General features: G+C 39.5%; 1 protein-coding gene across 1 annotated transcript in view; it reads left to right on the top strand.

Moving 5' to 3' along the window:
* LOC126175594 (inversin-A) overlaps window positions 1-13,766 on the top strand; it is a 238,318-nt gene extending 224,552 nt beyond the window's left edge. Inside the window, exons 10-14 of the mRNA XM_049922458.1 lie at window positions 701-905; window positions 4,942-5,093; window positions 5,200-5,409; window positions 13,088-13,189; window positions 13,467-13,766. Of these exons, the coding sequence (XP_049778415.1) occupies window positions 701-905; window positions 4,942-5,093; window positions 5,200-5,409; window positions 13,088-13,189; window positions 13,467-13,550 (753 nt within the window). The 3' untranslated portion in view covers window positions 13,551-13,766. The remainder of the gene's footprint in view (window positions 1-700; window positions 906-4,941; window positions 5,094-5,199; window positions 5,410-13,087; window positions 13,190-13,466) is intronic.
* Window positions 13,767-24,756: the final 10,990 nt, after the last annotated feature.

The following is a 24,756-nucleotide window of genomic DNA, read 5'->3' as shown; positions in this document are numbered from 1 at the left end:
TATAAATGTTCAGGACTGGGGTGTTCAAGCCTTTTAAATGTGGGGTCTACTGAATATAATGTGTTATTTTTTAGCTTTATTTCAGAAATTAATTATTTCAGGAAGCTTCATTTTGCATGAAATATTACTATTTTGTAACTTTCTTTTAAATTTGTAATGTATTTTATAAGTTTTAATCTTTATAATGTTTTATAACAATTTATCTCAATAAACAGCAGCAATATTGTGCAATTCTCAGCCTGAAAAGAATTTGTATTTTGCTATAAAAAAAGAATCTGGTGTATTACATGAAGTCCACGTTTTCTGTGTTGCATTAATTGAACTTTTATGGACATCTTTTCTCTATCATTACATCTTCTCATCTTGTATATTTCCTCTCCATCTCTAGTATCTCCAGTACTACTCGTTTCTTTCTTTCATATGTATTCAGTTTCTGAATTATGAATGTTTTCTTTCACAAGCTCTTAAAATACCTGTTTATTTATTAATATTGCTGTTTCTTTTATCATTTTCAACATTTTGGTGAGTGTGTTTTATTTATCTTGATTAACATATTGAGGTTAGCTTGAATTAATACTTCCCAATTAAGACTATAAAATGTAGTTATGTACAAATTAAATCAGATAATTTTAAATGTTTACCTGCTCAGAGATAATGTCTTGCACAAAACCTCAGCAATTTATGTCTTTCCCTTTTTCAGGATGAACATGGCCAGAGCATGCTCCATTTTGCTGCAGCAAGAGCACATGGACGTAATGGATTATTCCAGCTCCTGCAGGAGACTGGTTTGAATGCTGGCTACAGGGATGAATTGTATCGCACAGCACGAGATGTTGCAATCCAGGCTAATATTCCTGACAATATTCATGACATTGATAAGTGGGTCCTTCATCTTGCTGCAAATGGTACTACTGAACATTATTATGCCTTCCTATAAAATAAAATGCATCAGCAAGCAACTATCACTACACTACTACACATTATTTTTACTTACAAAGAGTAAAATTAATACAATAAAATCTGAAAGAAGCTATTAGATTCTCAGTTATACTTAATAGCTATTGTTTCTTCTCTAGTATCTTCTCAGTTACTAATATAATTACATTGTTATCAATGTCTATGTTCCACCAAACCTATCATACAGAAGAACCTTAAGGGACATGTAACAAGTCAAGGCATTCATTGACAAACAGCATCAGATGTCAAATCATTGCCTTTTTCATGTCAAATCGTTGCCTTTTCCATGTCCTAGGAATTTTTTGTTCTGAGTTTGCCAGAGCTATCACTCTCCACAGGGCAGAATTGTTGGATTTAAAGGAAATTGGGGTAACCAAAATGAGTATTACAGGACTGTTACTGTTCATGACATATAGTGAATGACCCAATGGATAAGATGAGAAGCTCCGTGAAGCTGTTAATAAAATGTGTTTTTGAAAGAAGGAAAGTTTTGTTGCCAGAAAATTGTAGCAAAATGTACAGATACCTCCTAAAAATAGATACCTGATGCAGGGAATGGCAATTCACACTTAAAATTAACAGATGTAATGTATTCCATCATTGTCCAACCAAACAATCAGTGATCAATTCCTGAAAACAATAAAAACCATAAAACATCCTGCTGAGGAGCTAGTATTGTGGGCTACAGTGCAGTTGCCTTGTCCAGCGATATGGACAAAGACCACAATGGCAACAAAGGTGGAGAGAAAAGACTTCATTACAGTGGAGCTGGCAGATATCGCAACTTTCAAAAGGGAAGATTTGTCTCTGAAGTCTAGAAATACAACCAGTCTAAGTAAATAACATCCCTACAGAAAATCTTCTAGTCCTCCAGGTTGGGAGTTGAGGTAATGGGTGTGCAGTCCATCATTTTTAGAAAACCACAAAATGCACAATTTCTCAACAACTCAGAAATGTTCCATGAAAAATGTAAACAAAAACTGGCAAAGAAATGTGTTCCATGATTAGGAATGTGGAATATTCAAGGAATATCATCTAAAAGAGAAGTATTTCAAGAATTAGAATGGTATGACATGCAGCAGTAGATGACTGATGCGAGTGCCTTTGCTAACAGTATGACATTGCCTGCAGCACCTATCCTGGGCTAGTGACCATATGACACTGGTCAGATGTGTCCTTATTTCAGTTGGTAAGAGCTGATAGGGTTTGTAATGGTGTTGGCTGTGTTTACATTGAATGGCCTGGGTCCTCTGGTCCAAATGAACCAATCATTGACTGTAAATGGTAATGTTTATGTATTTTGAGAACATTTGCAGCCATTAAAGGATTTCAAATCCCCAAACAACAATATCGTGTCAATGGGGTATGTTTGAGGAACACTCTGGACAAGTCAAATGAATGATTTGGTCACCAGGATCACACGTCATGATTCCCATCAAACATTTATGGGACATGATCAAGAGGTCAGTTCAAGCACAACATCCTGCACCAGCAATGCTTCCACAATTATGGGTGGTGTAGAGACCCGGCCTCCCGCATGCCCACTATACGCCCTCGCTCAAAGTCCGTCAACTGCACATACGGTTCACATCCACGCTGTCGCGGCATGCTACCAGTGTTAAAGACTGCGATGGAGCTCCATATGCCACGGCAAACTGGCTGACACTGACGGCGGCGGTGCACAAATTCTGCGCAGCTAGCGCCATTCGACGGCCAACACCGCGGTTCCTGGTGTGTCCGCTGTGCCGTGCGTGTGATCATTGCTTGTACAGCCCTCTCGCAGTGTCCGGAGCAAGTATGGTGGGTCTGACACACCGGTGTCAATGTGTTCTTTTTTCCATTTCCAGGAGTGTATTTTCATCTTTATACTTTAAATCAGTTTTTTCTGTTCGCAGAACATTTTTTGTAATATATATGATCAAAAAAGAGAATGTAATAGCATGTGCTTGAGACTGAATGCACAATAATAATTCTCAGTATGTTCAATAAAGAAAATTCAGTACAGTTGCTCACACTGATTAGTGAATTACTAACTTGTTCCACATCTATGAATATCCTGCTGTGTGTGTGTTCAGTAACATTTTCAATCTAGTGAGTGTGGCTGCCAAATGGTCATCAGGTAAGGAATATGGAAGAGGGTTGTACCTTGAGGTGGTTTGTACCCTGACCCATTCTCACAGCTCTAGTCTTTGCTCTCTAACTTCAGTCTTTTTCATGCCAATGGTATGAGTAAGACAATTTAGTTACAGAAACAAATATTTAAATTTCCTTGACATGTATCATTGCTTTTTTTTTTCTTCTAAAAGTAACTTTTTCTGTTCTTAATTCAATGTTACTCCAGCTACAGATGCACAAATAAAATTAATCTTAAATGGTTAATATTTATGATAGACATTTATCATACGGTAATAACCAAGCTGCCATTTGATTATTTTAGGTTATGTTAACCATTTATTGAAGTGGGAGGAAAATTGTACCTTGGGCCAAGTGGTGATATTACACCATGATCATGGCCCAAGTACTTTGTAATAGACCTTTATAATATGGTAATAGAGATTAACATAGACTTCAAACAATAAAAGTAATTTGTTGCTTTTAAATATTTATTAGCATGAACCAGTTTGTTAACAAAAAATTATTTTCATGTGTGTGAATTTGTGTATTGTGTATCAAAAACTGTTCGATCTGTTATGAGAAAAGAAGATGTCAGTATAACAGAGAAAATATCTCTCCAAACAAGTGATAAATGGTAAAGCTGTTGCAGATTCCAGTATAACATATGTATCTTTCCATGATATCTTCATGTATATTGGTGACTGGTCACCATTAAGTACAAATCCTTTTATGCAGAGATAAATTGCTCAGGTTTTAAGTTTTCCCATGTTCCAAGCTCTGATGTTCTGAAAATCATAATGTTCCTAAAAAATTTAAACTCATTAGTTTTGGATGAGGTTCCCACTACAATCACTAAGTTAGCCTGTCATAGTATTTCATATCCACTTTCCCTCATAAGCAACCACTCTTTTGATGAGGAATGTTTTCCAGATTGATTAAAATACACTAAAGTTTAAGTCTGACAAGCTCTTAGAAAGAGAAAACAAGATGAAATGGGGAGCTGTAGACTTATCTCATTGTTTCTCAAAAATATTTGAGAGAGTTGCATGTGATCAGTTGGGCCCAGATTGCACTGACCTAAAATACATCAAAATATGCAAGCACTTATGACCTAAAACTTATACAAATATAACCTTAAAAATAAAATGAGTTTATATAAGTTCATTTAAAAACATTCTTGTAGATTGGTTTTGATACCATGTAAGACAACATTCACTTCTGAACAAACTAACAAACTGTGAGTGTAGTAATTACTTTTTGCAGTGTTTGAAACTATTTTTGAAATGTCTACATGTGCCTTTTTTTTAAAAAAAAAAAAAAAAGTGAAAGTAATGAAACCTATCCAAACAATAAAACCCCTTCAGATTGCTGCTCGCATCCCATGGGATAGCTGCATTCCAGCCCGAGGTGCTGGAGTTGGTAGTCATGTATGCATGAAGGGTGCTTGCTTGTGTGTATGAATGGTGTGTGTCACTCTTTTACTGATGAAGGCTGTGACCGAGAGCTGTATGGGTCTTTTAATTGTGCCTTCTTTACAGTAAGTAGCAATCTGTTTTTTCCTACATTGCTGAAGTTCCTATCTGGAGTTCCCATTGTTTTAAAATTTCTTATCTACATTTGAAATGGACAGTTATTACTTACACCTAGTTTTCTTATCTCAGTGTATCTATGGAAGCAGATAAATTATTTATTATAAAATAACACGCTAATTGTAAAAACCGAGGCTGGATATGGGAAATGCCTTACTTAGTATATTCCATGTTTCTATTTTTAATGTTCTTTCTCTTCTTCCAGTCCGAGTAGAGTTTCATTGTTATTTTGTGAGTTGGGTTGAGAAGTAATTATGCTGTTTCCAAATTCTTATTCCAGGAGAGAGGGAGAAGCTTATGGAACTTCTGCTAGAGGGTTATGATCATATACTTGATGTCGAAAATGATGATGGACTATCAATAATTGAGGTAGTAGCACAAAGTGAACAGCCTGAGACATTACAATTTTTGCAGTCTATATCTGACTTCGAGGTTTGTATTTATTAATAAAGGCAATTAATAACTAAATGTTATGGCTAAATCGAAACACAACAAAAAAAGTTTGCACTTGTAGAATTAAAAGGCATTGTCATGATAGGAAAGAAGAGAGGAGCTTCATAATGCCGTACGACAGGGGAATCTTTTGAGAGTTCATGAGCTTCTTGAAGCAGATGATGCAGAACTTCTTGCTATTGCAAAGAACATATATGGTCGAAGCAGTCTGCATATAGCTGTGCTGTGTCAAGATGAAGAGATCACACAGTTTCTGACTGATAGATTTCCTGCAACACTGAAAACCGGAGATAATGTAAGTATGTCATTCCATTCCAACTTGTACTTATTTACCCCATTCATTAAGTATTACAGCCAGCTATGTGCCATACAAATAACAGTTATCCAAAAGGAAAAAGAGAAAGAGAATTGGTATAGCACTAGTGCATAAATGAATCACAACATTATATGCCATTTACAGGTGGAGTCATTATAGTTATTGATATATGAGTGGCATGTAATCAGTAAAACAGCTATACCTGCTGCAGAATAAAATGAAGTAAGGAACACTGAAATATGTACTGATGGAAACTTTGGAGTAGAATAAAATAAGTGTAAAGATAGATCATCAGTTCCTCATCAGTGAGCAGGTGTATAGAAGAGATTGAAAATTTAATAGTTTTTAGACAAAATCTTTCTTCAGACTTAACAAATTCTCTCTCTCCCTCCCCCCCCCCCTCTCTCTCTCTCTCCCTCTCTCCCTCTCTCCCTCTCCCCCTCTCCTTCCCTCCCTCCCTCCCTCCCTCCCTCCCTCCCTCCCTCCCTCCCCTCTCTTTGTTGCTCCTGACTACTTTAACAACAATTTGATTCTCTAAACATGTAACTACAGATCTATGAATATGTGTTACAGGAAACATGTAACTACACATCCACGAATATAGAAGTCGCAATGCATTCCATCTGATAATGAACAAAAATAATTAAAAAATTTAGCAGTCTTTATTTGCAGGGCCAGCAGAGAGACAAGGCTTAGTGATCTTGATGCTAGTCTTAGAGTGGTGATAATAAATGTGGACAAAATATTTATCGAGAATGTTATAGAAGGTTTGTGTGTCTGGTATATCTAATACACAATCACTTACATCCTATCAATATTTCAGGCATACTAGTACCATTTAGATCAAAAGTGAGAGATAGCAAAGAGTTGTAAATTCCATTCTGAATAAACATGTATCAAGTGAGGAATAAAATACAGCAAAGTTATCATTTGGGAAATGTTGAGGAAACAGATTGTAACTCTTTCAGATCAGAAGAGATTGCTGGGAAGCTGAAAGATTAATACAAACTCATAAATTTGTCAGTTGATCTATGCTGAATCTAATGAAAATTTTGTCCATCATATTTCAGAAAATAGTAGAACATTTTGGTCCTATGTAAAGTTAGTGAATGATAAAACCTGTCATCTCACCTATTATGGATCACTCCACAACAAGAATAACGGCTGAACATTTTTTTTTTTTTAATTTAAAACTACAATCCTGTATAGCTACTGCACTACCCTCTGTCTGCAAGGCTGATGAGTGATATTGGAATAACCATCACCAGTATTCAGAGACAACAAAGAATACTGAAAGTAAACAAGTCACTAAACATGCTAAACTTTCTATTAGACAGAATTTTTAGGGAATTAGTTCACAAACACCAAGAAACACTCACGTGGGGAAAACATGATTAGAAAAGAGTGGATATCATTCTACTGAATGTTATATGATATGTACAATGAGCACTGAACTCAGAGTCAAATAATTATACATTGCAGAGAAACATGCGGAGCAGATGAAGTGCTTAAACAAAGCAGACTGTAAATCCAAAAGATAAAACTGCTTTATGGTAAAAATAGTTACAATGTTAAATGTGAATAAATGAATGATTGAAAATCTTTTATCTTTCTTGTGAAGCCAGATAAAAGTCATTTCTGCTAATTATATTTTTCTAAAATGAAACTTCAGACCTTGTTAGAGTCACAGTTGTGAAAGAACTCACATATTCTCCAATTTCGATTATTTACCTCAAGATTTCATAGAAATCTGCTCTAAAAAGATAGCAAATTTTTATCCAAAGCATTGCCGGCCATGGTGGTCTAGCGGTTCTAGGCGCTCAGTCTGGAACCATGCGACTGCTGCGGTTGCAGTTTCGAGTCCTGCCTCGGGCATGGATGTGTGTGATGTCCTTAGGTTAGTTAGGTTTAAGTAGTTCTAAGTTCTAGGGGACCGATGACCACAGATGTTAAGTCCCATAGTGCTCAGAGCCATTTTTATCCAAAACATTGAAAGAATATGCATCTCAGATTTACAGCTCTTTACACACAGAATACAGCTCAGTGTAATACTGAAGGAGATATGTTAAATCGCTGTTTTGAAGTGAGAAAACATAAAAAGTCAGTTTATACTCATTTACTCATTCATACACTATTTATCAAGTCAGCAGGTAGATTGGACTGTACAAAAGGTCCAAATTTTCTGAATTTTAAATATTGTATGTAGTGTACTGTAATGTAGAATCCAATTTTTAACCTAGAGAAACTTGTGCTAGTTTGGGAGGAGCCATCAAACTGAAATTTTGACATTTTTTCCCTTAGCATCGGATGCAAAATATCTTAAACCTTTCTTTTAGAGTGTACTAAAATACAGCAAAATCATAAAAAAAGTTAAAGGGACAAGTTCTAGAATAATTTTTAATTGTACAACTTTTTTTCAAAAGGATAATGGTAGGTACCTCTTATGTTCGACGTTTAGCAGCAAAAACACCCCTCCCCCCAATCATGTCTGCTAAGTCCATGTAAAAATGGCAAAAACTGCAGCTTCTTTGTGGCAGATGCTTCTAAACTAGCAATGTTTAGAACCCTATGGTCACCTCCTTCCTTACTGTCTTCAATGAGATCTGTTTTCAGTATAGATCAATAACTACACAGAAAAGCATAGTTTGTCATCTGTGCAATGACTCTATAAAATTTCCATTACATCTAATATGATGCCATTTCTTACCAGCTACATGGATATTTTAAAAATGCAAATTACTCCTAATGAAAAAACGATTAAGAGAATACAAAGTCACTTGAGAGAAGTCAATGCCTTGACTAATTTTGCCCAAATGACAAGTTAGATTTTCCATCAGCTTCTTCCACTTCAGTAATGATGTCATTGGGTGGGATTTTACTGTTGTCATAATCATCAAAACGGAATCTGCAGCTGCATTCATCATTGTCATTGTGTGAATCATCCCTCCTCTTGTTAGCTGCTAGCCCCAAACAACTGGAATAACTTCATTACCCAGTCAGGTCTGCACATACAGGTCAATACAAAAAGTATTATACTGGTTGGCATCGTGAGAAGGTAAGAGTTTCATGAAGATGGAATTTGGGTAATGCAATGAATTCAGAGACTTGTTGGTAGTGAGTTTATTCAGTCTCTCTGTAACCATTTGTTCAGCATATAATGTCACCATAAATATCTTCACTGTGGATAGCAATGTTAATGTTACTGACGACAGCACCACTAACTTGTCATCCTGCATAAAACTCTTCAGGATGCATAAAATGATAGTAAGAATCATGGCTAGAAAAATAAGGAACAAACCCTGCATCCCACTATTTAAAAGGATGGGGATTCTTCCTTTTCCATGTATTTACATCTTTGAAAGTGCAATGTTCACTAAGCAATATGCAATAACAAATCATAGTGTCCTCCTCAAAAATGAAAATCTGCATCAACATGACACAAGATAGAAAACTGACTTACAAATGCTCCAAATAAAAACCAGTTTATGCCAAAAAGGAACACTAAGCTTTGGCAAAATTATTTACAATAAGTTGCCAAAATAAATTAAAGTGATAAATGATCTAAAATAAATTAAAGCAGTATTAAAGGAATATCTATTAACACATTGCTTCTATAGTCTGGATGAGTTCCACCAAAATTGTTGAGAGCCTAAGAAAGTTATGTGTATAAGCCATATTATTTATCACTTTTAAAAATTGTGTAAAAATGACTACCTACTTGTAGCATGTAAAGACTGTAATCATTAATATTAGTTTATTCATGTTTTCAGTTGTAATTTTCTAGTACAATGGTCAGAGATGAAAAAATATATACACTCCTGGAAATTGAAATAAGAACACCGTGAATTCATTGTCCCAGGAAGGGGAAACTTTATTGACACATTCCTGGGGTCAGATACATCACATGATCACACTGACAGAACCACAGGCACATAGACACAGGCAACAGAGCATGCACAATGTCGGCACTAGTACAGTGTATATCCACCTTTCGCAGCAATGCATGCTGCTATTCTCCCATGGAGACGATCGTAGAGATGCTGGATGTAGTCCTGTGGAATGGCTTGCCATGCCATTTCCACCTGGCGCCTCCGTTGGACCAGCGTTCGTGCTGGACGTGCAGACCGCGTGAGACAACGCTTCATCCAGTCCCAAACATGCTCAATGGGGGACAGATCCGGAGATCTTGCTGGCCAGGGTAGTTGACTTACACCTTCTAGAGCACGTTGGTTGGCACGGGATACATGCAGACGTGCATTGTCCTGTTGGAACAGCAAGTTCCCTTGCCGGTCTAGGAATGGTAGAACGATGGGTTCGATGACGGTTTGGATGTACCGTGCACTATTCAGTGTCCCCTCGACGATCACCAGTGGTGTACGGCCAGTGTAGGAGATCGCTCCCCACACCATGATGCCGGGTGTTGTCCCTGTGTGCCTCGGTCGTATGCAGTCCTGATTGTGGCGCTCACCTGCACGGTGCCAAACACGCATACGACCATCATTGGCACCAAGGCAGAAGCGACTCTCATCGCTGAAGACGACACGTCTCCATTCGTCCCTCCATTCACGCCTGTCGCGACACCACTGGAGGCGGGCTGCACGATGTTGGGGCATGAGCGGAAGACGGCCTAACGGTGTGCGGGACCGTAGCCCAGCTTCATGGAGACGGTTGCGAATGGTCCTCGCCGATACCCCAGGAGCAACAGCGTCCCTAATTTGCTGGGAAGTGGCGGTGCGGTCCCCTACGGCACTGCGTGGGATCCTACGGTCTTGGCGTGCATCCGTGCGTCGCTGCGGTCCGGTCCCAGGTCGACGGGCACGTGCACCTTCCGCCGACCACTGGCGACAACATCGATGTACTGTGGAGACCTCACGCCCCACGTGTTGAGCAATTCGGCGGTACATCCACCCGGCCTCCCGCATGCCCACTATACGCCCTCGCTCAAAGTCCGTCAACTGCACATACGGTTCACGTCCACGCTGTCGCGGCATGCTACCAGTGTTAAAGACTGCGATGGAGCTCCGTATGCCACGGCAAACTGGCTGACACTGACGGCAGCGGTGCACAAATGCTGCGCAGCTAGCGCCATTCGACGGCCAACACCGCGGTTCCTGGTGTGTCCGCTGTGCCGTGCGTGTGATCATTGCTTGTACAGCCCTCTCGCAGTGTCCGGAACAAGTATGGTGGGTCTGACACACCGGTGTCAATGTGTTCTTTTTTCCATTTCCAGGAGTGTACATTACTGTAAAAATGGAGATATATTTGCATTGACCTGCCCAATATTAGATGCGCTGCATTGTACATGTAAGATTTACTGGACAAAATAAACACAAATACAGATAGTAAACATGGTTTTTCAAAATTCCTTCATCAAAAGAGACAAACTAAACATTCCAGAATGCAAATAAAAATAGCTGACAAGATGGGTATCTTAGCAGAAGATACCTAGCAAAGCAACTTAAGGCACTTAATAAAAGCAAAACTTCCAATCCAGATTGAAAACTAATTAGGTTCCTTTCAGGGTATGCTGATCTAATAGGTCCATATATTTCATTCATATACAACTGCTCACTCAACAAAAGATGTTCACCTAAGGACTGGAGAGTTGACAGATTACGCAAATACACAAGAAAGGAAATGAAAGTAGTGCACTGTATTACAGAATCATGTCACTGGCATTGTTTTGCAATGGGATTTTGGAACATATGTGTTCAAATGAGAAAACTGACTATTGACATAGTGAGCATGGATTCAGAAAATATCATACTTGTGAAACACAACTTGCACTTTATTCTCAGTAAGTAATGAGTGCTGTTGACATGGTATATAAAACTATTTCCTTAATTTTAGGTTTACAGAAAGCTTTTGACACCATTCCTCCCAAACAGCTCTAAAAAAATGGCATGCCTATGAAGTATCATCACAGTTACACAACTGAATTTGTGACTTCCTGTCAGAAAGATCACATTTCATAGTAACTGACAGAAAACCACTGAGAAAAACAGATGTGTTATCTGGTGCTTCCTGATGAAGTGTTACAGATGCTGTGCTGTTTCTAATATGTGTAAATGATTTAAGAGACAATCTGAGCTGCCTATGAGATTGTTTGCAGATGATGGTGTTGCTTACTGCCCATTTATGTCATTAGAAGATCAATTGCCAAGTTATTTAGACTAGATATCTATATGGTGCAAAATGTGGCAAATGACTCTAAACAACAAAAAGTGTGAGGTCATCCACATGAGTACTAAAATGAATCTGCTAAATTTCAGTTGCATGATAAATCACATAAATTTAAAGGCTGTCAATTTGACTAAATACCTAGGGTTTACAATTAGGAACAGCTTAAATTGGAACAATCACATAGAAATTGTTGCAGGGAAAGTGAACCAAAGAGTGTTTTACTGGCAGAACAGTTCAGTGATGCAACAGATCTACAAAAGAGATTGCCTACATTACACTTATCTGTTCTCTTCTGCGGCATTGCTTCATAGTATGGGATCCTTATCAGATAGGATTGATAGAAGGCATCAAAAAAGTTAAAAGAAGGGCAGTTCATTTTCTGTTGCCATGAAAAAGAGAAGAGAATGGCACAGGTGTGAATAGGGTGGCAATCATTAAAACAATGGTATTTCTTGTTGCATTGAGATCTTTTCACTAAATTTTAATCACCAACTTTCTTCTCCAAATGCAAAAATACTTTGTTGACTCTCACCTACATGGGGAGAAATTACCATTTTAATAAGGAAAAAAAATCATAGCTTGCCCAGAAAGATTTAAGTGTCAATTTTTCCCACGTGCTATTCAAGAGTGAAACAGTAGAGAAATAGTCTGAAAGTGTTTTGATGAACCCCCTATTCATATAGATGTAGATGTAGCTCCCTCATATCTACATGTTGCTCAAATGTTCCTGGCCATAACTCAGCGAACATCACTACTTGTTCTTTGATGTACTAGAGGTGTGAGCCTGCCCAGTGGAGTGAGTAGATGCCTGTTGAGAATTTTTCAGTATGCAAATAATGAAGTAGCCTTTAGCAATGACCTTGTTAAATTCCTAAGGATCCAATTTGTCTTTCAAGCTGATTCTGACCTGGTAACACAGATGTGTACTATTAGCATAGTTGAAGTGAGCTGCAGCCTAGAAGTAGGGACTCATTTCTTTGACACATATGACTTGTAAGTTCCAATCCATCAGGCATTCAGCTTTAAAGTAGTGTTTCATTAAGGTACATATGCAGAAATACTGGCCTCATAGTACAATGTGAAGAAGCCCCATTTTATCAGCCCAGGCAGATATACAGGATGGTCAGGGAAGGGTGGAGGGTCAAACCAGTTTGGATCTCATGAGGACATTGGTCAACCTGGTCACCCAACTCTTCAGCCCAAGCAGAAATGAACAACAGTCTCTCTCTCTCTCTCTCTCTCTCTCTCTCACACACACACACACACACACACACACACACACACACACACATACACACACACACACACATTGCTACTTCAATAACCAAGCATATCACCACTATATTCTATATTTTGTTTATTGTCTATCAGACAGTTCTCTTTGTAGTGGCTGGTGATCTGCTCTGTACCATTATCTATTTTTCATCCAGGATATTCCATGATTGTATTACATACATTTTTCATTTGCATGCAGCTTGAAAGGACTGCATTACACTATGCAATGGGTGTGGAAAAAGTTGAGGAACTAAGTACATTCCTCATAAGAGCAGGAGCCAGAAGAATTGCAAAGGATCTGGTATGTACATGTCTCATGACTTAAGAAAATCATAACACTGTTAGGTTATGCTATTCTTAAGCTCTTTATGGTGACTCATGACTGAGTATAAAATTTATTTCAGCTCATACTTGTTGTTTAACTAGCTTAAATTATAATTATTATGGCACTACAGAATGTAATAAGAAATGTTCTGATAGTAAATTGAAATGTAAAATTGTTTCTGTAGTACAATTCAAAAATGGTTTATTTTTGATTAATACATAATTTTATTTTCATTTGCCACTTTATTTTTCAGAAAGGGAGACAGCCAAGCTACTACTTCATGAATAAATCAGATATACTCAGGCTCCAAGAAGATGAAGATACCTTTAAAATGTAACATCTTTTCATAAGGTCCTTAAATGTATGTAAGACATGGACTAAAAGAATCCCATTTAAATGTTGTGACCCACTTAAATAATGGGCCAAGTTGTAGTTCAACAAACTAATAATACACATACATCTTGTTGTGAAAATATAAGTAAGATTATGTTTAAGAAAACAGTATTAATCAGTTTCCAGTTGACAGTGTTACACTATTAGCCTTCCAAAAATATTTTCATTGTGACTTTCTGTATCTGTATTAAAAGAAATGGAATCAATCACTTCATTGTGTAACGTGTAATATTTCAATATTTTTCACCTCTTTAATGTTTTCTTTCTTTGTTGTTTTATGACAGTGACCACAAGAGCATCTGCATATTACAGCCTGTTGGGAAAGCAGCCCTCATCAACTGACTGATTTATTGTGAGGCAGATTGGGATGTAATAGTGTGATAACCTGCTTTTATATTTTTATTAGAACTTCATCTCAGCTCACAAATTTATGATTTTAAAGATTTTATAATGCTAGCCACTTCATGACAAAATATCTGAGTAAATTTATATTCTGCAGAACTGTGCTGCATTATGTTGGGGTCTATTTGAGGAGGAGAGAAGTCATCCTTTTTATTTGAAGTTTTACAGTTCCTGTTGAATTATTCACAGATTTCTGTGGAGTTTTTAACAGTTTTCTCATCAATTTCTAATTCAGGATTAAAATTAGTAGCTTTCTCGGCACCTACTTCAATCTTTACATTCTACTATACCATTTTTAATTTGTTTATGTCATATGAGATGAATTTACTGTTAGCCAATTGTCCTGCTTACTTAATAACTCTGTCAAACATTCTTTTGCACTTGTTTACACACTTGAGAAATTCTGGATCATGCTTATTATATGCTTCCAAGTACAGTGTCTTCTTTCTAAAGCTAGAGATCCTGACGCCCTGTTATCCAAGAGTTTGCTTTGCTGGATTTGTCATGTGCTGTTTGAAGGGAAAATGTTCATTGAACATATGCATGAATTCTGGTTAAAAAAAAAAGCATTGCAGTTAGTGTTACCATGAATCTGACAGTATAATGATCTGAGTACATGGTGCCGAATTCAGTGTAGTGAAACAATGTGAATAACACTGACAGATTCAAATGTTACTACCAAATGGGATCCATGAATGTTCATTAAAAGAGAAAAAGGTTATTAACATTTGTGAGGACTTTTTATGTTGATTGGAGGATGAGAGTGACAGTTCTCTCCATATGAAAATGTGAATTCTTTGTCAAATAAAAAGTTTGTAATGAAATACTCACAAATAAAGTTGTGTAGTTTGTCTTTTAGAGGAGAAATAGTTCAAAGATCCCCATTAAACAATCAGATTTGAGTGCCAAATTATGACAATGTCAGCACTGTAACCGCAACAAGCCAGAGTGTTGCCAATGAAGAGAATATACTTTTTCATAGAATTTGAGAATGCCAAGTCAAATACCAGTTCAAGGACTATAAAGGAAATTGACAAATTTGTCTTGCATACCATTTTCTTCTGTATGAAACAGTACAGACAGATCATCATCATTGATCCATCTGTTGCTATGGACAATAATTTCTACAGTTGTGACATTATGATAGCCAGATTAATTATATGAAATAGCGGCTGTACTTTGCTGTTTCCGACATTTTGATCACAGCTGTAGAAAACCCAAATTCAGTATTAGTGGTAATATTGAAAAAGTGTTTCACAAGTGAAACTCTATGGAATGGATAACGTTGTGGTGCTCCTACTGTAATGTTCTTGGAAAAAGGCTTTTATTTTAACCCTCACATTAGGACCAACAACATTTATTAAGCGCAATTAACATTCCATAACAACAGATTAAAATTATCTAGTAGTCCACAAACAGATATAGTTCTTCATGAAAAAGAATACAAGCATTAGTTCCCAATGGAAATTAATAACCAAATTTAATGTAAGGACAGACAGTACTACTTCATTATGTATCCATATGGAAATTATAGCATTAAGCACAGTTCTACTTAAGACTTGTAGTGAGACCACATGCACATTAGGTGAAGCACTATCCAACACAAGTCCAAACTGGTTCAGGTAAACATCAGCAGCAGTCATAGTTCACTTGCAGAGACAAAGTCAGATAATAGTAATTGAGAGCAAGCCCACCATCTCATATTTTCACATTACAGAAGTTAACATGAACGGCCTGTCATGTCACCAACTTTCCCACTGAAAACTTCCTTTCTGGATGTGGGCAATGTTACACATCCATATCTTCCATTCGCCCATCTGGTGGTGAAGTAAATTTCTCCCTCCTTGAACCAGCATGATGTGCCAGTACCTGACTGGCCAGTGTGTCAGAAGGCAACAGTGGAAGGAGGCCAGGAACTGGGCAATATCATGACGAAAGGTGCCCAAGAGACATATTGGGTCACCAATGATGATGATGTTGGTTTTGAAGAGATTTGCAGTCCTAGAGAATTCTGGGAATGAAGATGTTGCTGTGAGATGTGGCAAGTCTGGTGATTCAACCTTTGTTGACACTGGATCAATGAGGGTGCTCCACAGCTCATGAGAAGAGAGAACCAGACAACTATCCTCAGTGGCCAGAAGTAGAGAGCACTAAAGTATGGTTGTGACAGCAGAGATGATGGACTCTGATGAGGGAGGCCACTGACCATGTTGTAATGGCCACTAACTCCACTTAGCACCCCCACTGTTCTTCCAAGGACTCTTGGATCCACCCCAGATTATGCCAAAATATGCTTGCCCACATTGGGTACCCACACAGAATAGTGTGGATGCATCTGCTTGGTGTTACAGGGTGGAAACAGGAGGCCAGAAGAACTTTGTGAGGTTGTCCATGAAAAAAGCTCTGCTGAGTTTCAACCATTGATCAGCATGCACCTGTAAAGCTAGGGAGATTTTTCATACTGAAATCAATTTCACACACCTGAAGGTTTTCATATCTGAACTTTGAGTATACAAACAAACCGTCCTGCCAGCCCATTTGAGGCTGGATGGAAAGGGTTTTGTGGGTGCATAACCTTTTCAAATCAGTAGCTGTGAATTAGGTACCACTGGTGGATACACCCTCTATCATAACCAGCCATTGTTGGCTACTTCATCTTCCAGTGCAATGTCTGTCACCAGTGGGTAGCTGCTCCTAGACCACAGATGCTTCTCCTCCAGAGAATGTTAGGGTGCCACACAAGTATTTTGTGTGAACAGAGATGGTACTGCTGACAAATAATCTGTTGACATGCTGACCACTAGCAGGCATCACTATGGGTACCAGCTTTGCTCACAAGCAGCAAACACATTAGCAACAGTGGTGCTGCAATCAAAGGGACTAGTTTGCATCCTCAGGACACTTGCCTCCCAGGTGCAGTCACTGCCCAACTGCCAACAGGCATCACTTTTTGCTCAGTTCTGGACTACACCAGTCACTTACAGAGGCCCATCTATCAGAGACCAACCCAGGGGGCCACATCTACACTTCACCATGACATTGTGCCAGTAGCTACCAGGGATGGAATTTAGCTAGTGAACTGGAGCTTAATTGTGACCATCATGACTGGCATCATTAAGGACTCTTGACTGTGTAATCCTTATATCTGACCAGGATGATCTTTTATTTGTGTTATTTCTAAATCTGCTCCTATATTTAACTATGCTTAAATGTATGAGTTTGTAATAAAGTGTACTGGAAATACTACCTGGGAATCATCACTCCTGAATCCTCAATTATTTGTGTTCAGCATTACAACCAAGGAAATAAAAGTTGGCATGAGGATAAAGCCTGCATCCCCAGTGTAGTCATCATTGTCACAGGATATGGAACCAGATGCAGCTGTGTTCTGCTGGCTGCTGTCGTCCCTGTTGAGCCTAATGCTATCTTCGCCTTTGTGATGGAGATGTAGCCATTGTCCTTCTTCCTCGCATGGGTGGCACAGCACTTCATACCTTCACTCTTTCAGGTGTCTTATGACACCATGCTGCTGTTCCTTGCTTCCTTTGATGCACTGCCCTCTCCTCTTCCTTGCATTTCTGCACTGCAGGCTATGACACCTTTCATTATGCACAATTCCTGCAACTCTCACTGCTATCTTTGCGTGCTCCTAGACATGTTGTGTATCTGGTGACATCTATCTCTCCACTTCTTGCCACCTGACAGCCGTTTTCCTCTCTCAAGATGCTCCACATGCCACGCATACTGGGCTGTCATTCCCATTCTCCTGGGAACTATAGCTGTCATTCTGCTCTCCTTGTGCCTATGGCATTTCTGCCACCATAGCCCACTGTCCACCCTCTGGGTGTGATGTCTGCACTTTCACATACTTCCCTTTGTGTGCCAATGTCCATGGCCTTTGTGGCTTTCCAGCCATCCATTCTTTCAGTGCCCATGGCACCTTCCCATCACCCCACACCCTGTCTCTGCCCTCCAGGCAGGTTCCTTTTCCCTTTTTCACTGCTTTCACAATTGTCCTTACAGTGACCTCTGCCCCATATGATTCCTTTCCATCACCTGACTGCCCTCAGCTGAGCCCTGTATCCCATCGGCTTCCTGTGGACTTGCTCAGCAGATGCAGGTGCTCCTTCCTCACTGCAAGGTCCACATCTCCCATGGCATCACAGCTTCTGAACAAGGAATTCTGCTTGATGCAGTCTTTACACTTGTGCCCATGTCTGCACTGTGCAGGGGCGGTCTTTTCCAGATCTTCCATCTTCTGATGCCATTGTCATCCACAGGACGTATCGCACTCCCCACATTGTACCAGTTGGTCATCAGAACTACCTCTTTGGGCCACCAGTTGATCTTTGCTGGCCCTGCAGCCAATCCTTAGAGACACTACCCACAACAAGCTGGCCCATGCCAGGCTGCACCTCTTGGGGTTCAGTCCTACTGCAACACTTTCTTACGCATTTTTTGCTCCTTTTCTGCTTTACTCCATGCTAGCATATGCTGCACAGCTTCAGGTCCCAGATTCTGAGGCACACAGTAGTAGCTGTCCCGAGACCCCTGCTCTATTTGACATTGTCTGCATCGACCTTGGGTAGGTGTCTCCTCTGTGTGGCCACCTGTCTGTTATCATCTTTGGTTTGTGAATGCCATCTTCCTACAATAGGGGGATGCAGGATCTATGGCCAATGTCAAGATGGGTCCACTATCTTTTCTTTAAGGGGAGGGGGTCTAGGAATATTATACCTGTTGCATCAACAGTGCTGCTGTAATCAAAGGGACTAGTTTGCATCTGTGGGTAATCTGTCTGCCAAGCACCTGTGAATATCTTACAGGCTGCATAATGAAGTCCCCACCCTACCACCAGCAGGCAGTGCTTTCTGCTAAGCTCTAGACTTTACATTGGTCACTTCTAGCAGCCTATCTACCAGAGACTAGCCCGGGAGGGACTGCATTTATGTTGGATCATAACAAAATGGTTCAAATGGCTCTGAGCACTATGGGACTTAACATCTATGGTCATCAGTCCCCTAGAACTTAGAACTACTTAAACCTAACTAACCTAAGGACAGCACACAACCCCCAGCCATCACGAGGCAGAGAAAATCCCTGACCCCGCCGGGAATCGAACCCGGGAACCCGGGCGTGGGAAGCGAGAACGCTACCGCACGACCACGAGACATAACATTATACCAGAAGCCATCAGTGTTGGAACTGAGGTTGTGAAATTAAGCCTAATTGTGACTATCATGACCAATTTCATGAATGATTCATGGTGTTATTTCTAATTCTGCAGTATGCTGAACTGTGTGTTTCCAATGTGTGGTGTTGTAACAAAGTGCACTGGCAATACTAATTTGAAATCATTACTTGTCAGTCACCAATTATTTGTGCACAGCCTTACAACCAAGGATATAAACCCTCTTACGTGAAGATCTGCCTCAGTGTTCCCACCATGGAATTTACTGGAGGCAGACAACATATGGGAAGTGGGAGAAGGAGACCATGACAATTAACCGCATGGACCACGAGAGAGGGCCAATGAAGTCAGCATAAATCTTGTTCATGGTTTTGTCAGCAGTTGCCACAGAGAGAAGAACTGAGGTCGAGCTGGCTGGTGTGCCTGGCAAACAGCATTCTTCTAACCACTGAAAAGAGACTCACTTTCCACTACTTGATTTATAGGGTGGTGTATGGAGGATGTATGGAGAATAAATAGGACATAGTAATTAATTTTTCCTAAAAATACTTGACGTTCTTTAGCTTTTTTAGACACAGGCTTGTTGTGACTACATGTTATTTGGTGGGACCTCATCATTGAAGAGCTAGCCCAATAGGTGGCTGTTCGTTGAAAGAAGGTGCATCTTGAAAAGTCACAGGCCTTTCAGTGCAAGAGCCACAAAAACTGGACATATATTGCACAATTCATGTTCTCTCATATGACCAGTGAACAGAATAGCATAAATAATTTGGAATCCTTGCACTAGTCTGTTCAAGAAACCTCTGGAATATGGTGAGGATGCTACTCACACCAAAAGGCAATGTGTTTTATTGGAGTGTCCAGATGGTATGTTCAAGAACCCACTTTAGAAAAGTAGTTTTCCTCCTGGAGAGAGAGAGAAAAAAAAATCGCTTAAAGTCTCCACACAACCAAAGACTTCCTAACCACCAATATAGTGGTGAAGCCAGTGATATCATCTTCTTTTCCCATGCAGGTGTCCTCATCAGACACAGGAAATATAATGCATATTGATACGTCCATTTGACTATCTGACAGGGGAGACCCCCTGCAAGATGCATTATGTGATTCTCCTTGAGTATTGTGTATTTTCAGGTTCTGTTAATCTACTGTAGTATTTAGGATCAAATTTGTCGATGCCACTTATCAAGAATTGCGACACCCTACTAGTATGATTCCATTGTGTATGCTGTTTGTCTATAATTCATTTTGAATGCATATCTGTATGACTTATTTGATCTTGTTACTGTCCCTGGTGATTACATTCCTTGTTGTTTCCATTTATTTATAGAGTCCATCACATCTATCACATGTTTCCGCTACAGTCTTCTCTATTTTCGTGGCATCACTACGCACTGTTTGTAGGATGCATTCTAATTCTACATTTTCTTTCTTCATATGTGCATGCTCTTAGTTGTTCCCCCACAGCTGCATCTGTTTCAGATTTGTTTTTTAGTCCTTCTTCCAGTATTCCTCTGGTTTCAGCCATTATGAACAATTTTCAATCGTACAAGCTTAACAATCAACATTAAACTTGAAAAAATACTTAAGATACAATTCCAACTCAGCTCTAAATCTTCACACTGTATTTCACATCCTAAAATACAACTGTTACCACAAAAAATTCTACTGCAGCAATGCTAGGCAAGACTACAGTGTTGCTTCCTGCGAGACCTACTGCTACTTCCTGGTGTCTCGAATTGCTGTGGTCGCATGGCATACTGTGCTCTGCAATACTGAAAACTGCTCCAAGGTGTTCTTGCTATTTCTGTGGCTGTTCAACACATAAACCTATACCAGTTTTTTACTTCACAGTTTGTTGAACACTTTGTGCCGGGCTGTATGGTTCTCTTTGCAAGTTTCCACTTATTCAACAATGTGTACTATCCCCACTTTTGTCTTCCTTTAGTGGTGCATAGTGCTAGCCTCTTCATCATCACTTCAAATTTTAATATTACTGTTTCAGTTTGTTTTCGCTCACATTCTCCTTCGCTTTGCCACAGCCACTAATTTTAGGTCTTTTGAGTGTACAAATTGATAACATTCCGAGTTTGGGCAGTAACCCTACATCCCAATCCAGCAACCCACCATTCCTAAATAGTGTCACAATGGTTAGAAAAGTGTTCCACTGTCACAAGTGCGTTTGAGTAGACCTCCATATCACCTAACTTAAATCCCACTGAGCTCATCTGAGATGCCACAGAGCAAGATGTACTTTTTGGGCCGAGTTACAACTAAACTTTGTTACATGTACGGGACAGTCAAGCGATCTTGGATAGGGACGACATCCCAACGCATTCAGTATATCATGTATTACATGCCATGCCTCTGTCATCAGGGCAAAAGTTTCAGTCAGCTACGCTCTTTGGTCCATCGTGGATGATCTTCTGTCCTAAGTAGCCCATTGTTTTATCAATATGAATAAGCCTAGTCAGAAAATTTACTGTAAGAGAGAATGGTAATAATAATAATTTCTACTTTTGTGTCATTTGATAATAAATTATATTGTTTAACCTCCCCATTAATTTAGCTTAGATTTCATGAGATGTATTTTTTGTTCCATGGATCAATAGTGAGCAAAACCTCAAGGATAGAAGAACATATTGTAAAACAACAATACACAACACATATTTGCAAAGAAAAAGAGATATTCTAATGTGCCTTCCCCAAGTCCCAAGTAAAATGGTCAAAATGGATGTTGATTTAGTCATAAAACGTATTATTTTCATTTAAAGGCAACAACGAGAATGTCACAAAACATGTAAATGTAGAATACACAAAAAATCAGTTTACAACACTTACGTTCATTGATCACATTACTGCACTGAAGACGTACAGAGGTCACAATTTAGGTAATACAGTACACTCACGTTTATCCGAAATGATCGGGCGGTGGCCGGTTCGGATTACGAAAATTTCGGATAAACCGAAGTCCCCGTTTTCACGCATATAACACCCGGAATTGCGTCAATACCGCAAAATATGATAGTAAAACGTGCGTAGGGTACGTAGAATGTTATTGATATGGTTATGATTAAGCCTGAATGTTTTTGACTGAAAAAATTGTGTTGAAGTGTTAAAAAGGCGCCAAAGTATGATTGAAAACTTTTGAATGCTGAATAACAAAACTCGTTTATTTTGCGTTCTTACAGAAAAAAATCCTCCTTATTTGGCAGCAGGAAAAAACAGCAGTTTTAATTTTATTACCTACTCTTTTGAATAAAAAATAAACTAATGTACAAAATTATGAAACAAATCTAGAGATTACCCAAAGGAACGAAAAGTTTGTCTAGAGGAACTGCAAAAAAAAAAAAAAAAAAAAAAAAAGAACTTTTGCGTTATGTTGAAGTTCTAGGACGCTTCATTAGAATTTCTTTGTTTTTTAGCTTAGGAAACTTTTGTTGCGACAATATATCTCCAACGTTGGAAACAAACGATTTCGGAACAAGTTGCCTCCTCCTGTTGGCTGATGTACTCCAGGGCGGTTTGGATCGCTTCGTAACGGACTGTGTGAGGAATCTTTTTCTCTGCCCCGTCATCAGAAACATATTCTTCTGACACTTTCTAACTGGTCGCAATATGGTCGATTTCTTCCTCAGTCAAATCAAAAACGTCGTTTTCCATCCACCCTTCAACGTCTTCGAAGTTTGCGTCTTCACAACCCGGTAGCTTCTCCAGTAAATTCACAAAGATTGCGTCATTTTCATCTGTTTCTGGCGCGTCAGCTTGAGTTTCGGTGTTGCCTGTTTCTTCCAACCACTGATGAGTTGCCTTATGATCTAACAGTTATTTCCAAGACTTAACGAGAGAAATTGGATGAATTAGGTTCCAAGCGTCAGCAATCCGGTGAATGACACTTAAAACACCGATTTTTTTTAAGAGCTCGCACAAAATCTTCTTCAGCATCAATCGCATCGATTAAGTATTCCGGCAGCTTGCGTCTGCAGTGTTTTTTTCATCGGCTCAAGAACACCTTGGTCCATCGGTTGACATAGAGACGTGACATTTGGTGGGAGAAACGCTACTTCCACATTCCCATCTTATAGATCTTCTAGGTGAGAAGGAGCGTTGTTCACAAGAAGCAGCGCTTTTCGAGGAAGTCCATTTTCCTCCATATGTTTTTCTACAGCTGGAACAAACTCTGCCTGGAACCACTCTTTGAAGATGGCACCGTTCATCCATGCCACAACGGCAAAGATTTATCAGCTGGTTGTCGTCTAAACGCTCGTGGTTTTCTGGATTCGCCAATTAAAGTACGGCGCTGTATGGTTGCCAGTGGCATTACTGCATGCGAGGACTGTAACTCTTTCCTTGCTTTTTTATACCCGGATGCCTTTTTTTCTTGTTCAGAGGCAAGGCTTTTTGTTGACAACATTTTGTAATTCAAACCGGCTTCATCACAGTTGTAAAGCTGATCACCAGTATAACCTCCTTTGTCAATGATTGTGTGCAGTTTCTTCTTAAAATCAGCAATAGAGGCTTCATTCACGGATAATGATTCGCCGCTGATGGCAATTTCACGAATGTCATGCCGCTTCTTGAACCGATCCAGCCAGCCATCACTTCCAAAGAATTCTCTCCTTATAAAAAGTCATCGTTTTTGACGAAGCAGAGGACCTGAAACTGACACACCTTAGGGTCTTATTTGTTCGTGCCACAAAGATAAGGCCTCTTCCAACTGAGGATGTGCACCTTTTCTCGTTGTTTTTCGAGATTTCACTGCGCTGCCTTGAATAGAACAATTTTTTTTTCAATTTTCGATCGATTTGTCTTCCAATCAGTAACCATACTCCTACCGACCTTCAAACCCGTAGCACCTTTCGCTGGTGGCGCGAAGCTTTTGTTCCAAAGAGAACACATTCTTTTCTCGTTTCGCGCCCGTAGTCACGTTCAGGGTTTTTTTACCGATACTCGACTGATTCTTTTTTGGTTTTCGGCCACTTATATCTTTGGACATTTTAAAGCATGTAGCGCGAGCACGAAACGTTAAATCGAAAACGCACGGACGCCCGACTTGACAACACTCGAGACGCACTAGACAAAACTTTTGACTTTTGAAACCAGGCTGTGGCAGTCATCGAATGAAAACATTCGATACATCTATCCCCTCTCCCCTGTCCCACCCGAGCCCAAGCGGCAACACAATTCGTTCACTGTTAAACTGTTGAAACGTTCGGCTTCGTCTCACCGACCGACAACAGGCGGAAAGTGTTTGGCGCCGCGCTTTCATTGTCGGTTTCGACAGGGCTACGTCACGCTGCATAGAGCAATACTGTACTTCCACGGAGTCCAATAGATGGCAATGGCATGAAACCACGCAATACGAACAAGAAACAGGCTAAAACTACAACCAACACACGCACGAATTGACGACATTTGGACTTTCGACACGCTCGAATGCAGTGATTAGCAGTAGACTTCCGATTTTCCGAAAAACACCAGCGAATGCATGACTCCAAGCGCAGACAAGTTGAAACTTGTCAAGTGTCAGTCTAGCTAGCCAAAAGCGTAGCTGCGC

The sequence above is a fragment of the Schistocerca cancellata genome, chromosome 3, assembly GCF_023864275.1.
Source record: "Schistocerca cancellata isolate TAMUIC-IGC-003103 chromosome 3, iqSchCanc2.1, whole genome shotgun sequence".
Classification (NCBI taxonomy): Eukaryota; Metazoa; Arthropoda; class Insecta; order Orthoptera; family Acrididae; genus Schistocerca; species Schistocerca cancellata.
This window is presented reverse-complemented; position numbering and strand designations above follow the sequence as displayed.